We start from the raw sequence: 16,611 nt of genomic DNA, 5'->3' as shown, positions 1-16,611 counted from the left end.
GTTATAGCTCTGCACACGTTAACCTGCCAGCAACTTTCCTAAAACAAGTCCAGTTGCTCTTGATTTGTCTTGTCTTCTTTTGTGGATATAGCTACTTTCCAGATTTGCTTCTTCAGCAATGGAGAGCAACCACGACAAGTCAGCTTCTACCAGACACAAATTGTTAAAAATGTATTGGAGTAGTTTATTAGCATAGCTCCAGAGAAACTGGGGTTGTGGGTCATAACCTGTACAGTGTTTCCCACAGATCTGAAGGCAATGTGTGGTGGTAGTCTGGCGACCGACGGGGGGGGGGGGGGTTGGTTTCGGTAAACCGGCCGACGGGGGGGGGGGGGGCTGTGTGTGTGAGCTATGTGAGAGAGACGCGTGAGTGACAGAGAGACGCAGGGAGAGCAGAGAAAGGAAAAAGGAAATGCAGCTTAACGAATACGATGCGTATTTTTTAATTAGCGTAAAAAAAAAAAAATTAATAACGAAACGCAATATGTGGCGGCCGGTGTTGAATCTGTGGCGCACCGCCACGAATTAGTCTATGTGTGGGAAACACTGCTGTAGCTTCTGGTTGTTATAAATTATGTCATAAATGAACTAAAGCCAGGAATAGTTGTGTTCAGCATTAAGCATTAAGAATTACACACCAATAAATAGGACAAAATCTGCTGCTAAACATCTACTTTTAATAACATGGGACATATATGCTTGAAATAGGATCACACATACATCTTTATGGCAAGGGTTTAGGCCTAGGATGATGATCCACTTAAACTCTCGCGTCTGATTTTGTCCCAGAGTTGGATCCACAAGTTTGTCCCACAGGAGGCTTTTCTGACTGCCTCAGATTTGGCCTGTGTCCATACAGTCGGTTTTGGCAGTGTAATTTCCCCTTACAAGCTGATGGTTAGTGTTGATCCAGTCAGCCCAGTCAGTGTAATTTTGTATGTGTTGCCATTGTCTTTTCCCATGTTGTGATTCTGTCTAGTTTGTCTTGCTGTGTCATTTTGGTCACCGTCAAGGTCTCAACACTGAATGGTTGTAATGCTAGGTTGGTTTCTCAGGCCTGTCCATATCTTCAAACACTCTGATGTGATCTGTTGTGTAATCCATGTACATGTCTCGAACACTGTTATGGCGTAAGGGTCTTTATGGTTTAAAGCTTGAGTAATATTGAAGACTCTGATATAACAAAGTGGCTTTTTGATTAATTGTTTTTATATGACACAAAATCTAAATTCAATTAATGCTTTTCATAATGTCTGCTTAAATTTAGATTAGATTTCTATTTGCTGACTTGTTTCTAATGTATGCTAATATGTAGAACTACAACAATTAATTGTTTAATTGACAGGTTGATGGACAAAAAAAAATCACCAACTAATCAATTAATCATTTTGATTTTTTTTGCTTTTTGGTTGTTTTTTTTTTTAAGAAAACCATTTTCTGACAATTTATAGATCAAACGACTAATCAATTAATCAAGAAATAATCATTACTAACAGCACCACATATATGCTAGCACTATTTTGTCATTAAAATACATTTAAAAAAACTGCACCAGTTCTGTCAGTTATCTGCAGAAGGCTTTAAAGCTACAATGTCTTAATAGCTGAGGTTATTTTCTTGACATAGTTGGTCTTGTGCTCAGAGAGTAAGGTTGGAAAAGAGGGAGGTCACCTGTGCATGTACTAATATAGTGGAAGTGACTGCCCATCACCACAAATAGAAATAAGTGGATGCAGATAATGGATGAGTGAGTTGCTTGCAGAGAAACTGAACGTTGTGTGTGTACGTTTTATTACACCTCTTTGTTTTTCTGACTCTTTGCTTAGAGTTCAGCATTATCCCCACTGAGAGATGAGTGATTTGGATGTTGGACTGTGATGCTTATTCAACGCCTATTTTTACGTTCACTGTAGTTTTTATTACATTCATCTTAGTTTTCTCAGTCACAGCTCTTAACTGTTGGTGCTTGGCCTGCTTTGTCTCACAGTATATTTGTCACAGGATTGTCCAGCCGGCTCTAAACAAAGCATTGGCCTGCGTCCATTCACCTATGTCCTCCTCCAGCACACCAGGAGAGAGACATTTAGGGACACTTCTAAGGAAGACATTGAAGAAAAGAGCAGTTCATAAGGACAAAGCCAAACACAGACCTACCCTTTTAGTGTCTCTGTCGAAAGCTATTGTACGTTGTCTCTGATGCAAACCCCTAAGGACTTGCTTCATACAGGAAAGAGTGCTTGTCTGCTTAATATTTTACGAAGAGAAACTCTAAAAACTGTACTTCTGGCCTGTAATGGGACAGCGAGGATGGACAAACCATATGTAGGCGATAAGACAGAAGTAATTACTTGAAGGAAACTGTGTCAAGTTTTACAGCTAAGACAGAAATTGATGAATAATGAAATGTTTGGGTTAGCAAAGCTCTTGCTAAAAATGTTGAGAAGAACAGTTAGCCTGATCAAAATGTTGCTTAATATACATATGTGAACAACTGTAATTTATAAATGTAGCAAATATTCAATTGTTGAATCTTTTTGAGTTGGTAATATCACTAACAGGATTAGAGAAACAGAAGCCACAGACGGAGACAAATGAAAGGCTAATGATGAATGAAGCAAAACACATGATAATGATGATGATGATGGGTAGAGACTGGGACACGTGCCATCGCTGCTGTTTTTCATGAATAAATGAACTGTCTATAACTGACTATACCCTGAATATTTGGTGAAAGCAAAGTTTTTTTGTGTGACCTTTCTGTATTCATTTTTTCTTGGTTTTTAACCTTACATTTCTTTACATTTCCTCTCTTCCAGTCCTGTGTGCGAAGAACCTGGCAAAGAAAGACTTCTTCCGTAAGTAGAGCCTTTTTTGATCTGTTGCTATTCTTATCCCATTCCTTCTCTTGTGCATTAGCATGGGCTTCATCTGCAGTGGCAGCTTGCTAGCCTTTGAAGCCTTGCTGTAAATGAAGCCCCTCAGTAGCAGCCTGTCTGTTTTACAGACCTTGAGGCCTGACATGCAAAAGGACTCTGTGCTAACCTAACTTCTAGTATCAGGTATCAGGTATACTGGCACAGAAGTGCTAGGCTTAAATAAAAAGGCTGTAATTGAACTAGATAGAGAGGACACTTCTTTTAGTCCAGCCCAGGACCTGAATGGCAGTTACATGAAGGTGCAGACAAGAAGACATTTAATCCAATGATTATTTTTTGTCCAATTATACTCATTTTGTAAACAAGAAAATAATGTGTATGGTTCAAGTAAACCCTGCCTAGCTTTATTGAGACACAAACTAATTACAGTATATAGAAACTGAAGAGACCCAAACCAGAATAGTGAGATGGAATTTTAGGGGATAAAACACTAAAAAAATTCATGTGCTTCGACTGCTCAAGGGTATCGAAGGGAGGAAGTCATACTTTGTTTTCTTTATGGCCTCTAATTAAGTGTTGGTTAACCTTTAGCTTTAGGCCTTTTTGTCAATCTCTGTTTAGGTGATGAGAATATAAGACCATTCCCTGCTGCTGCTATTAATACAAGTGGAGATGTATTATTAGTTCCACTGATGAGACTAGCCTTAAGCAGCCTGCATCTTTTACTTCAATTGCTGGTTAACAGGATTGAGTTGCAACAGTAGCAAGTGTAGCCAGCAGGTTTGTTCCCCATTAACCTTGGAGTCATCTTTTAACATGCACACATACACACACTCTCTTTCAGGGATTTCGCATGAAAGCACAAGGGTGACCGAACAGGTTTGACCTGTGTGAAGTATCGGTGCCCAAAGGTGTATACACTGACAACTGTGAAATACACACATATACACACATGCATACTTACACAGAGACGCCTGATGATAAATGCACCATGAAGAGTCCCTTATCAGATTTCCAACAGATTTCCATCCAGATTTGTTGGAAAGACTTGCCTTTTATTGTAGCTGTTCCACATTTTGCAGCACTCCGTCTCTTTGCTGTGTTTAAAATAATTCACATTGTGGAAAATGTAGTTAACATGTTTTAGTTGCCATTGTGGGATTTATTAAGAGGGATTAAGTAAGATTTGGGGGAAAAACACTCTTAGCTAGCAAAACACTTAAAGTTACATGACCTGTAAGATATAGGGAGTGGTTGGAGTCAGTGGTTGGTGTCCCAAAGCCGATCAACCCAAGTTAAAGCAAAGTATCTGAGAACATGACGAAGTGAGGTGACCAAGATCTACAAACTCAAACAACTGCTAACCCTAACCCTAACCCTAACCCTAACCCTTTGCGTATGTGTTCAATTTGACCTGGTTTCATGGCCATCATCTCAGCCTGAGTTGAACACAGGTCAGACACTGCTTGGCTTTCATCAGCAGGTGTTTCTGTTCGAAACACGTGAGAAGTTGCAAAGGTGTGCTTACTGCATCTATTTTTCTGTCATTTTAAGGTTAAGAGACTGTGAGAAGACGTGTATATATCTACAGTGCCTTGCGTCTCTGTGAATGGTGAAAACCAGAATTTAAAGTCTCATATAAATGGGCTGCCATGTCAGTGTTTTTCTCCATGAAAGAGGTATTGTTGACCTCACAAGAGTTTTCTAACCTTGCCCCCCCGTCTCTTCTGCTTTGGTATAACAGGGTTACCAGATCCCTTTGCCAAAGTGGTGGTGGATGGCTCAGGACAATGCCACTCTACAGACACTGTGAGAAATACGCTGGACCCAAAGTGGAATCAACATTATGATCTGTAAGTACACAAGAGCGCTGGTCTGACATGCTGCTGATTGATTGATTTTGTGTATGATGTCATTTGAAACCACACAGAATCTATTGTTCTTGAAACATTGATATGACAAATGTTTCAGTAATGTAGTCTCTTTTTGTCTCTTTTCTGTGTGGAGAAACGCCCTTCTGTAAACCTTCTGAGCTGTTTTACATGTGAACAAAACATCCAGAAGAGTGAGATTTTAGACATTCCATACCACAGGCATCACCAAAGACAAATTCATACAGTATGAGATTTTTGGCTTAGAAAAAAAAAAAAACCTCATACTGATATGAATTCTTGCATTCTTAAATAACAGATTTAGCCTTTTTTGGATATTTGAAGAAGGGGTTTGCTAAATGTTTTTGCACACCATGACTTATTTCTGAACAATGTCCTCTGTGAATTGGAGTTTGTCTAATTCGTTATTTTTCTGCATTTGTCACCCTCTCTGAGCCAAACGAGGCTGTATAAAGACTGACGCTTAGAGTGTTTTTCTTAAACTTTACTATGGTAATCTGTTTCAGGTTTAACCTTTGTAAATCTATATAAAGTTAAATCTTGAAACTTGATTTTTTTTTTCTATCAAGGAAGCTTTCATTCCACTTTCTGTCAGTCTTAGACATGTAAATGCAAATCACTGGTAATTCAAATAGACTTGATGAATAATGCAAAAGTCAAACAAAAGGGAAAAAAAGCTTATATTTTCTGGCCACATTGCCCAGTAAAGTTACAACAACATGTGGACTTACTACAAAAAGATCTGAACAAGATGACCACAACACTCTGAAATGCCCCCATGAAACTATGAACCTGACTCAGTGGCAGGAGGAGCTGTTTTCACTGGGGCCGTGTGCTGTGAATGTTCTCTGTGCTGAGGTCTGTCTTGACAGGCTGTTACAAGAAGGTATCACCCCAAAGGACCCTAAGGACCCACTGGCAACCAAGCGTATGCATTGATGTAAGATGGAGAGAAAAGGTGGTGAAAGAAGAAGGAGTGAGGGAAAATGAAGCCTCATAGAAACAATCAGGAGCAGTAGAGAGATATAAAGGGCCGTGAAGTCAATGGCAGGCAGAAAAACAATAGAATCAGGGTGACAGTTATATAGTGAAAATATGTATGACAATAGGTGTGTTAGCATAGGGCGGCTCTATATGGGTGAATTTATAAAGTAAAGTTAATTTTAATTATTTGTGGAAAAAGCAGCAAATATAAATATTATAAATAGAGCTGCCGCAAAAAGTAGATAACTTAATCAGTCGATGGACAGAAAATAATTACATTTTCAAACAGAAGTGAAGAAAATCAGGAGTTTTAAATGTATCTTCTTTTTTATCATTTAAAAAAAATTATAAAAATATAAACTTATATTGTGTGATATTCTTTGGGTTTTGGCATGCTAATCATACAAAACACAACTATTGAAGATCACCTTTGAATCTGGGAACTTTTTTTATAGTTTATAGACAAAATGATTAATAGAGTGATAAATGGATAATTAATATAATAATAAGTAATTGTTAGTTTCAGCTACTTCATTAGAATTTTAATGAAACCCAGTTGTGGAAGATCTGTAATTTTCAAGTATTCATGCAGACATTGACTTCACCTCTGCCTGTAAACACCAATACATCTAGCCTTTCTAGATGCTCACTTTGATTCTCAAACCCACACCTGTTTCCCAACGTTTCTTCAGCCCTGTCAACATCAGCCTCAGATCCCCTCCTCTTTTTACATAATTCTGTTCCCTCTTCTGGATCCCCACCCTCTCGAAGGAGTGTGTTCCCCGCCAGCGACCCCTGGCCTCTTCCTCTGCTTCAGGAAATGGCTAACATGCCACAGAAAGCAGATGGGAGTGTGGGCTTGGCAGAATTCCATCTCGCCACACCCCCATATCCAGCCCCCTTTCAGCTTGAGGAGGTAGGGTTTATTCCCACATGACACTGACGCTGCCAGGGGCCACGCTGTCTTATATTACGTATCATAAATACTCTGAAAAAGTTATATTTCCGTTTTGTTTTTTAAACTAAAAATTATGCTCCATAATTCATATTGGTCTCCTGGGCAAAAAACAATGCAGGACACAAAGACCAAGCCAATTTATTTGAAACATTTTGAAGGGTTGAAAGTTGATGAGCTCACAGTACTATTTAGGTTTGATTTGGGCAAGTTGCCTCCTCATGCTGGGCCTCCAACTTTCAGCCTTTTTAGTGGAGGTCTTCACATTGCTTTGTTGAGTAGGTCAGATTGGCTCTCCGCTCTTTCTGTCTTTACTCTATCTTAAATGCTGTACATGTTGCACAGTCTGCACCCTCTCTCCTCATGAGAGCCTGTGGTACTTTACCAGTCTTCCCACACTCTGCCTGAGTGGGATATGCTTTGTCCCCTGTAATAAAAATGCAGAATATGCCGATGGCACTAGCACTGCTACACCAAATTTTAAACTCCTTATGGCTCTCTGTATTAAGAATTCAATGGCAGTAGTTGCCAAGTTGACTCTTTTCATCACATCTACCACAAGCCTTGGAGGTCTAAATGGCACACGCACCACAATATAATCAAAGAGTCAGGCACTCCAGACATTGATCGGTAGTGGTTTAACCTCGGAAAGATTTCTTTCTGCTCCATTCCTGTCTGTAGTGAGTTGGGCAGAAAGTAAGTTGTTTTCTGCTTGCCTTGAAAGGGCCATAGGTTTGGTTGTATATTCAATAAGTAATTTGTCTTTCTCAATCTTGAACTGACAGATAAGGTTCAGCCACCTTTAGGAAGCACTTAAACCATATGTGTTTGGACTGCACCCAGAACTTAATGTACTTTTTGTGAAAGACATTATTGTTTAATTATTCACAGCTTTCTATTAAGAGAGGCAGGAAAAGTCTGTGGAAGTATACGGACAATGAGAAGAAGTGAAATGGTTGGGTCAGAGTAACGGTACAGTAAATTTAAATTTTGAAGGAATCTCAGAAGTATGCTTTGGCATCAAGTCAATATACATAAAACAGATCAAGTTACTTAATATGGATGAGCCAGCGCTGTAGATTCTCCACTCTGATTTATTTTTGTCTTTACAGATGTTGACAACTGAAGGCTGTCCAACATTAATATAAAATATATCCAATCTGGAAAGAAATCTTATTTTTGATTTCCCAATGTAATGTATGTTCCTTGGCAAGAAAAGCTTTGGGAAGTCCTGCAGGTCTGGATTTAGTATGTAGCCTGGAAAGCTAATCTGGATTTGACCCAAGAACATTTTTCTCCTCCACCACTGTTGTCTGCAGGATTAAGAGTGCTAACCCTTATTTTTGTTGTTGCTGTAACCTCCTAATTGTGTGTGTGTGTGTGTGTGTGTGTGTGTGTGTGTGTCGCGTGTGTGTGTGTGTGTGTGTAATTGTTTCTAACAGTTTTCTTTGTGCTCAACCACCGTCTTGTTCAGTATTCAAGAATAATATAAATGTATTCTTAATTAAGGATTAATGTTATATATCTTTTCATTAATTACAGTATTCTGGCATATTATTGTCATCATTATTGTGGCGGTTATGGCATTAGCATTTGGAAAAACAATCAGGATAACTCTGGGTGGGAAAAGTGAAAAAGCAGCGCTTGCCCTTCCTTCTTTACCACCACTGAAGTACCTTTGAGCAAGGCCCTTAACCCCAACCGCTCCAATGGAGCTGCTCAGTGGCCAGCAGATCAGTCTTTGGTTGCACTGGGAAGCTTCCAGGTGTGAATGTGATCAGGTTCTTCCTGCAGAAGAGAGGCTTCCTCAAATAAAGGTTTTTAAAAAAGAGACGTGCAGTCAAACATGGGTCAACATACATACTTTCTGCAGGCTTTGAATTGTTTAAACTATGTGATTTGTTGCATGGAAATTTCTGGGAAATGTGAAGATTATTCAAACAGTGGAACCAGGTGACTGAATATGTTACGGTCCAACCTAGTAAATGTGCAGATATCCATAGATAGTGTTAGAAAACCAAGCTAGCTAAGGACAATATGTTAGAATAGGGATATGAAGAGACACTTGTGCAAACGCAACACAGTCAGTAAGTGATGCAAACCAGTTTCAGATCAGACTAGGTCATATGAGGAGACCTGGTCTGTGAGTTACCAGACTTTTGCATATAGCGGATAAGTTCAGTGTGTCCACCAATTTCCATATTAGGTATGTTGTGGCCTTAAGAGATTGTACTTTTAAAGTACAGCCAGCCTATCTACCAACAGCCATCTACAAAAATATCCTGTAGTCCTGGTGGATTCACTCTATAGTGATATTGTATCATCATCTATCTGCTTTGCAGTACAGTGATAAATCAATGTTAACAATGTACTCTGCCTTCAGCATTTCAACCCACTCACATTTTTCAGTTGATAGGAGTGTTGTACTAGTTCAATATCTATCGTGTTATATCAGTGGACATGGTTTCATAAGACTGTTTTGGCTCAATTATAGTGAGGGAGGAAATAACATTTTATTCTACCTGTTCTCTTATCCTCAGATGCTCAGTCACTGTCTCGTCAGCTATTTCAGTTGTCTCTCTTTTTCCGTTTTTTTTTTTTTTTGTTACTCTAAGGCAGTTCCTTGTACATACACCTCTGCATCACATTGCCCTGTTAATCTAAAAACACTGTGTGGGAAGAGAATAGTCAGAGATTAAATTTAGAACTTCATACTTTATTATTAGTCCTCAGAGAGCCAATTTGTGTAGAATCACCATGTTCAAAATTTGCAGGAAACCAAAGTGAAACATAACAGCACAAAGTATTAACAACAGCACTGATTTGATTAGAAACACGAATAAAATAGAAGTTAAGCCATTCAGCTGTTTCTGTTTTGTTTATTTTTTTGTCTATGATTTAAAAATCCTCCAAGTTGTCCTTACAATTGAAATATTATACACACTCCCACCTTCATATTATGATGTGACAGAAACCTTTTCTAAGACAGTTGTTTCTTCTCTATAAGCATCCAGTTCTCTGCAAATAGGCTTTTAATTAACTCACTTGAATTAGTCAAGAAAAAGTGAAACTTTCATAGCCTAAAACACTGTGTTCTTCCATTTATTTGTCAAACATAAAGTTTTAAACAGCTGGAATGAGACAATAATTAATAAGCATAGCCGCATCAACACCAGATGCAAGAGGACACATTTAAATTGCTAATCACTGCTAATTTTCAGGTAGTTGCTAGAAACTAAATCACTAACTTATACTTTTTGATGTGTTTTAGTAGGGGAACCCCTCACCTTGCTGGTGATATACAGTGTAATATAGAGTTTGGCTGCTAGACTGTAATTAGGTGTATGTGTGTCAGCAATTTGTGATTATGCATTTGAATGTTGAACCCAGTGTGAGTATACTTTTACCATAAGAGCTGTCTAGGTCTCAGACAGTGGTGGAGCACATCACAGGGACTTCCTCTGTTCCTCAACCACGACTAGACTGGCTTCAGCTGCACTAACTGTACACACACACACACACACACAAGCACATAGTCACAAGTTACTTTAAAATCTGCTAATCGGCCTCATTACACAGTCTGAAGGCCTACACCGCCAACACGTTGTGCATTGTTCTCTTGCTGTCAAGGAGAAGTGGTTGAGAAAGATGCAAAATACAAGTATAGTTTTTTGGTCTGTGCTTTTGTTAATGACATGTGTTAATGTTCTGGAAAGTTTTCTTGAGCACAAAGATGTCTTAACTTTCCTGAAACCCATGCGCAATGTTTCATTAGTCGCATAATGTCAGAGTTGTAAACTCCTTTTCATTATGTCATCAATCCCCTTTCCTGTCTTACGGATCTGTTTTCTTTCACATTCGTTCTTCCCCTGTCAGATACATTGGAAAGGCAGACTCCATAACCATCAGTGTGTGGAACCACAAGAAGATCCACAAAAAGCAGGGAGCAGGTTTTCTGGGCTGTGTCCGCCTCCTGTCCAATGCCATCAACAGACTCAAAGACACAGGCTGTAAGTATCCATTTGTGTGTTCTCTGCTTCTCTGAACACACTGAAAACCGGTCACTGGTGTCTGCTCTGTCTGTATGTCCTCACCGTGAGCTTACCCTAAGGTACTGGTTTGTTACTGAAGAGTGACGAGGAGGCTAAAAAGTGATTGGGTGAAGCATGCAAGACAGCTAACCGTTTGTTACGCACGTATGCACACACATCCTGCCTAGTGTCACCAACAGCAGAGACCAACTTCATGTCCGGGAACCAGGTTAGATAGTTAGCTAGCCTGTTGCTACATGGGGAGCTGCCTCATCCCCAGCTTGCAGCCTGCTGTTGCTGCTGCTCCTGTGTTGGCCATTTGTTGCCATTGATTTATGGCTGTGATACGTAGCAGCTCCTTCAGGCAAAGCATAACATAAATATTGTCTGCTGTAGACATCTGGCACCTGGGACCAAATCAATAGTCACAATTTATTATACAGCAGTGGGGCTTGTCTTGATGTATAGTCAACTTGTAATGAGGCCAAGGGAGGGGTTTCTGTCAAGGAAACAATTCACTTTTTCTTGGAAGCACAGTACTGCTGATATACTTGTTGTCACTGTTTGGACCCAGATGTAAATATAGGAAGAATTATGTTGTGTGGAGATACTTGTGTGACATTTGCCTTGATAGTCCTTAGTTGACCGGCAAGTTAATCCCAATATAAATGAACATGAAATGTTTTTGCACAGACACATTCTCAAATGGATGATTTCCCATCTGCATGCATGGGTTTAGATTATTGCCCTTGTGTTGTGCCTTTGTTTTCCAACAGCTCTTATTTTCCCTGTACAGTCCACATGGCCACATGCTTGTTAGCTCTGTATGCCTTGTTGGCATTACCAGTCAGCTGATACTGACACATATGCTTAACTGTAGTCCATACTGTCAAATTAACATTCTTTCCATTCATTCTCCTCTCCCTCAATCCATCTTCCTGTCCTCTCTTGAACACAGTCAGTCAGACAGACATGTGTTGGCATCACCACCCTGAGTTACATTTTTCCCATTTTTTTAAAGTATCCGGCATTTTTATTTCCATTCATCTGATCTACAGAGTCACGCCCTGAATATAATTGCCATTTATTGCACGCTCTTTTTAAATCCAAACTGCATAGCTGGATACTTGCATGAATGACATCTTATGCCAACTCCATACTGTCAAGCTAAATACTTCAAGTAATAGTTCAGAATAGTGCTAAATTGCACCTTTGGCTCATAAAGTCCACCCCCTAATCAACCAAAAACCACAACAGAAAAAGAGACCCTTACAGCTATAGTAGCCTGGTGCCATACTCTACCTCACTATGTGCCAGAGGACATGCCCTCAGATTTACCCACAACATCCAGAAACAGACAGTATAGGCTCCAGTTAGGCTCCACACTTGCCACTTACTGTTCAGCCAACATGCAGAAAATATACTTTGTCACAGCCACAGGAAGTGGACAGACAGACATGATCTATGACAAGACACGGGTCCTCACATAATCCCTTTGTCCCTGCCCAGTACGCTGCAGACTTCTGAACTGTGCCCAGTCTGTGGTCTGACCAAGATGCACACAGACACAAACATGAAAAAACACTCAGACACACAAAAGAGTTTACTGGAATTGTCCTGGTTCCTAGAAGTCATATTCATACACATACATCACTTTGTCATCCAACGCAAACACAAATTGGCACAAAGCTGTTTCACTCCTGCACACACACACACACACACACACACAGTTGTGCAGACCAGAAGGGGACTTGGAGCGATTGTTTTGTATTTGCTAGAAGTCTGTCTGGCTGCACACTGAGCTCCACTTCCTGTAGCATTGCAGACACAAACCTCTAAGTCATCTGCCCCACTTCTGAACCCACAAACTCACTAAGACACACACACACACACACACACACACACACACACACACATACCAGCACTTTTTCAAAATGACTTGACTGACTACACATGTTAGTAAGCCTCGCTTTGAACCCAGTTGTTTATTTATAGTGTTGACGTAATTGCTAATGATTTTTACTGATTGTGATACTGCTGCAGTATGCATGCATTTTGTACATGTTTTTGTAATTAAAGTCAGATGCACACATGCTGAGATGGACGCTCATATGCTAAATGAACAGATATAAAAACATAAAAACAGTCACATCTACACATATGGGTTTACATGCAAACAGGGACGCATATGTAGTTAGTTCATTGCAACACACATTTTTCATAGCTCTGAGGAATTAACTGGTGCGGTGAGAACTTGTGGTTTAATGTCTCAAAATGTTCTGTCTCTCTGTTTCCCTCTTATTTAAGAGAAAAATCTGCTTACTATTCCAGCCATGTAAGGCTTAGGCCATCCCTGTTTAGTCTAGACACGTATCCGGAACAGATGCATGCACGCACATACACACACACACACACACACACACACACACACACACACACACACACACACACACAGTTTATACAGACACACCATGTCATGCACATACAACTTCATACAGAAAAAGCAAAGACATGACAAATCCAAATCCAGTCTGACTTCAGTTTTTGTGCATGGAAAAGTGGGGCATCTCTTTATCTTCCTTTCTCTCTCTCCCACTCTCTCTCTCTCTCTCTCTCTCTCTCTCTCTGTCTTTTTCTGTCCCTTTGCATATTCTCCTTCCTCTCTCCTCTCTCCTACTGTACACTCACATTTTATGTCTGAATATGTTTTTTTTATATATTTAAGTAAGCCAAAACCCTTGCAGGACTCCCAACACACACACACACACACACGCACACACGCACACACACACACACACACACACACGCACACACGCACACACACAAATACACAGATTGTATTGTTAATGGCTATCGATTAATATAACTCCTCTGCTGGTCAGCTGGACTGGTCATGTGCCTGTCTTCCTGTGGGATTTAGTGTGTGAGAGAGACACAGACTGCTGAGTGTGTCTGGATCTTGTTCAGAGTCTTCCTGGGTTATGTTTCTGTGCTGTCTGTGTCTGGCACTGCTGTCCGGTGCTGAGCAGACAATGAATCCTTGCTTATCCAGAAACAACAACTGCTAACATATTTCATCCATATTTTGTGATTTTTTTTTTTGTTTCTCCAAATGTTGTTTTTTTTCATGCAAAATGTTGGCATCATTATTATTATTATTATTATTTATATTGATCATTTATCTCAGTCCTTTTGAAGTCTAAAAAAAAATCACAACACACACAAATCTTAAACCTAGCTTAACTTTTGCCTCAATTAGTTATACAGCAATTCCCTGTTTTAGCCTATCAAATATATGCACCTTGCTGGTGAACATCGCAATGATCACTTTCATAACTTTACAGAGTTGTAACATCCTGTCATTGTATTATAAACGTCTGTGCAGTGTTTTATCATCCGATAAGCCTTTTAATGTCATGGATCTGTTACTCAAGTTGGCCTTCCTGGATACTGTTTCATCATTTCAACAGCAAGCAACACACCCACACCAACACAGCCTGTTGTGTTTCTTTAACGCAGTAGTGTTTGTGGTCTGAACGCCCAATAACATGTATAACATGTGTGTAAAATTTTGAAAGTTACAAATCACCTTAGCACATCACCTGGATGTGTTCATGGTTGCTAATAAGGACATTATTTTTTCCCCTGCAGATCAGAGACTGGACCTAAATAAACTGGGCCCCAATGACAATGATACTGTGAGAGGACAAATAGTTGGTAAGAAACACACACATACACTCACAGTTAAGTTGCATATACCATATGTTGGAATAGAAAACAAGTCAAACCATAGGTATACTGTATGTGTGTACATGCTTCTGTTAGCCTGTCCCTCTGCTGTAAGTAAAAACACAGTGCATTTTAGGTCCCATTATATTTATTAATGTTGAATTTTCAATCACAATTCCTGGTGGACACTTCCAGTAACATCCCAGAGCTTCACTGCACATTTGCTCTCTGAAAACACTGAACCAATTAACTGCTGGAGGACACAGTTGGCACTGCTCCCTAGTGGTTCACTTAGTACAGAATATGAACGAATCAGTATTTTGCAAATAGAAACTTAATCCTCAATCAACTATCCCCAGGTAGGAATATTCACATACCGCATCTTTTCAGTATTTTAAATTATGAAGCCAAATGTTGAACTGATTTGCATCAGACACAACTCTGCATGTCTGGATGTCTCAATGCATTGTGTTTCTCAAACATTCGAGAACACAACTTGACCCAGACTGCTTCATCTGTCTCAATACTCTGAGTCAGTTCATTACCTAACCACTGAACCGCAGAGTGGAATTTTAGTTTTTTTCCTCTGGCTTTATATACAAAAACACAGGGATATATTTATATATTTAATGTCTGCTACCTGCCAGTAAAGTCTTTTCCAATTCTTATTTTTGATTTCCTCTGCCTTGATGTCATACGAATCTTTAAAAAAAATGTTAAGACAGTATCGATGGAACTGGAGTCCAGATAGAGACTTAATCCAAAATGCTGAATGAAACATAGTTTATTATTTATTATTTATCATGATTTGAGAAATATGGATAATAACATCTCACTGATCTACCATCTTCCCCTTCCTTTATTAATTGTATAGTAAGTCTTCAGTCCAGGGATCGCATCGGTACAGGAGGACCGGTGGTGGATTGCAGTCGCCTGTTTGACAATGACTTACCCGATGGGTCAGTATAATCACAGGCGTCCGAATAGTCAGCACATTGCTTTGCTTTTTCTTTGTTTCCATATATCTAGAGCTATTTTGATTGAACATTTAGAATAACTAATTAAATCAAACTTAAAGAAAACACAACCATGGTGGGTTGGCAAGCAAAGGCAAAGCAGCGAAAGCTTTTTAAGTAGTTCTTTTTTTATATGAACATATAAAAGAATTTCAGAAATGTTTGTGTATGCTGTCAATTATAATTCTTTGAAAGAAAGAACATATGTAAAGAAATTAAATAAATCTTTCTCATTAAATTCTTATAAAGAAAGAAAATTGTAATCAGATCAAAATTGTAATCCAAAAGAAATTGCAATTGGTGGATCTCTAGCTGTAAGATGAGCATCTTTAAAGTTGTGGACAAAAGTATCAATTAGATTTTTTTACATTGCTTGATGCAAGATAGATGCATATTGCTTATTTGTTTGTCTTATTTTGTGCACTAAACAGATGGGAAGAGAGGAGGACAGCCTCAGGAAGGATACAGTACCTGAACCACATCACTCGTACCACACAATGGGAGAGACCCACCAGGTACATCTGCACACATACTGCACATATGTTCAATTTCAACTTTGAACCATATAGAATATAACTAAACAGAGCCATGCTAAAATGTAAGCTTTACTGTGGCCTTAATCTTATGATCCTTAATACAACACGGCCTGCTTTTAACACAGTCACACTGATTCATTGTGTAATTCACAACAAACTTGACCTTTTTTAACAAAAAAAAAAACAGAGGGTGGGGGTGGGGGGGGGTAGCCTATTTAAGTGGCTTTACTTTCCGCTACTTCTCTTTTTTCTGAAAAAACTTCCACTTAGCTCCATCCTACTCACAACACAACAATGACAATCTGTTGGTAATGAGTGAATTGCTGTCAATTTCCTTAGTCCTCCCCCCACCCCTCTGCAACTCACACGCACACTCACACACACCCATAAATAAACTAGCCAGCCAGTCGGGCTGCCAGGTTTTACTTGGCCCCTGTTCCTGCAGGAACAACTGTCGCCTTCCTACTTGGCACATATCAGTGGAGCCGTCAGGGGGAGTCAGCAAACAAATCACCACCACCCACCACCTCACCCTCTCTTACTACACATCTGTAGTAGTCCCCAGGCAGCAAAGCGGAGCAAGGTTAGACGG

The 16,611-nt window shown here is 39.5% G+C and overlaps 1 protein-coding gene across 2 annotated transcripts in view; it reads left to right on the top strand.

The window, feature by feature from the left end:
• Window positions 1–16,611, top strand: part of LOC128373664 (E3 ubiquitin-protein ligase SMURF2-like) — a 61,716-nt gene that overhangs the window by 24,698 nt on the left and 20,407 nt on the right. For both annotated transcript variants that reach the window (XM_053333820.1, XM_053333812.1), the window contains exons 2-7: window positions 2,817–2,855; window positions 4,621–4,729; window positions 10,584–10,717; window positions 14,390–14,455; window positions 15,342–15,426; window positions 15,915–15,998. In XM_053333820.1, the coding sequence (XP_053189795.1) occupies window positions 2,817–2,855; window positions 4,621–4,729; window positions 10,584–10,717; window positions 14,390–14,455; window positions 15,342–15,426; window positions 15,915–15,998 (517 nt within the window). The remainder of the gene's footprint in view (window positions 1–2,816; window positions 2,856–4,620; window positions 4,730–10,583; window positions 10,718–14,389; window positions 14,456–15,341; window positions 15,427–15,914; window positions 15,999–16,611) is intronic.

This window comes from Scomber japonicus, chromosome 2 (assembly GCF_027409825.1).
Source record: "Scomber japonicus isolate fScoJap1 chromosome 2, fScoJap1.pri, whole genome shotgun sequence".
NCBI lineage: Eukaryota > Metazoa > Chordata > Actinopteri > Scombriformes > Scombridae > Scomber > Scomber japonicus.
The sequence above is the reverse complement of the archived record's forward strand: the minus strand, read 5'-3'. Positions and strand labels throughout refer to the sequence as shown.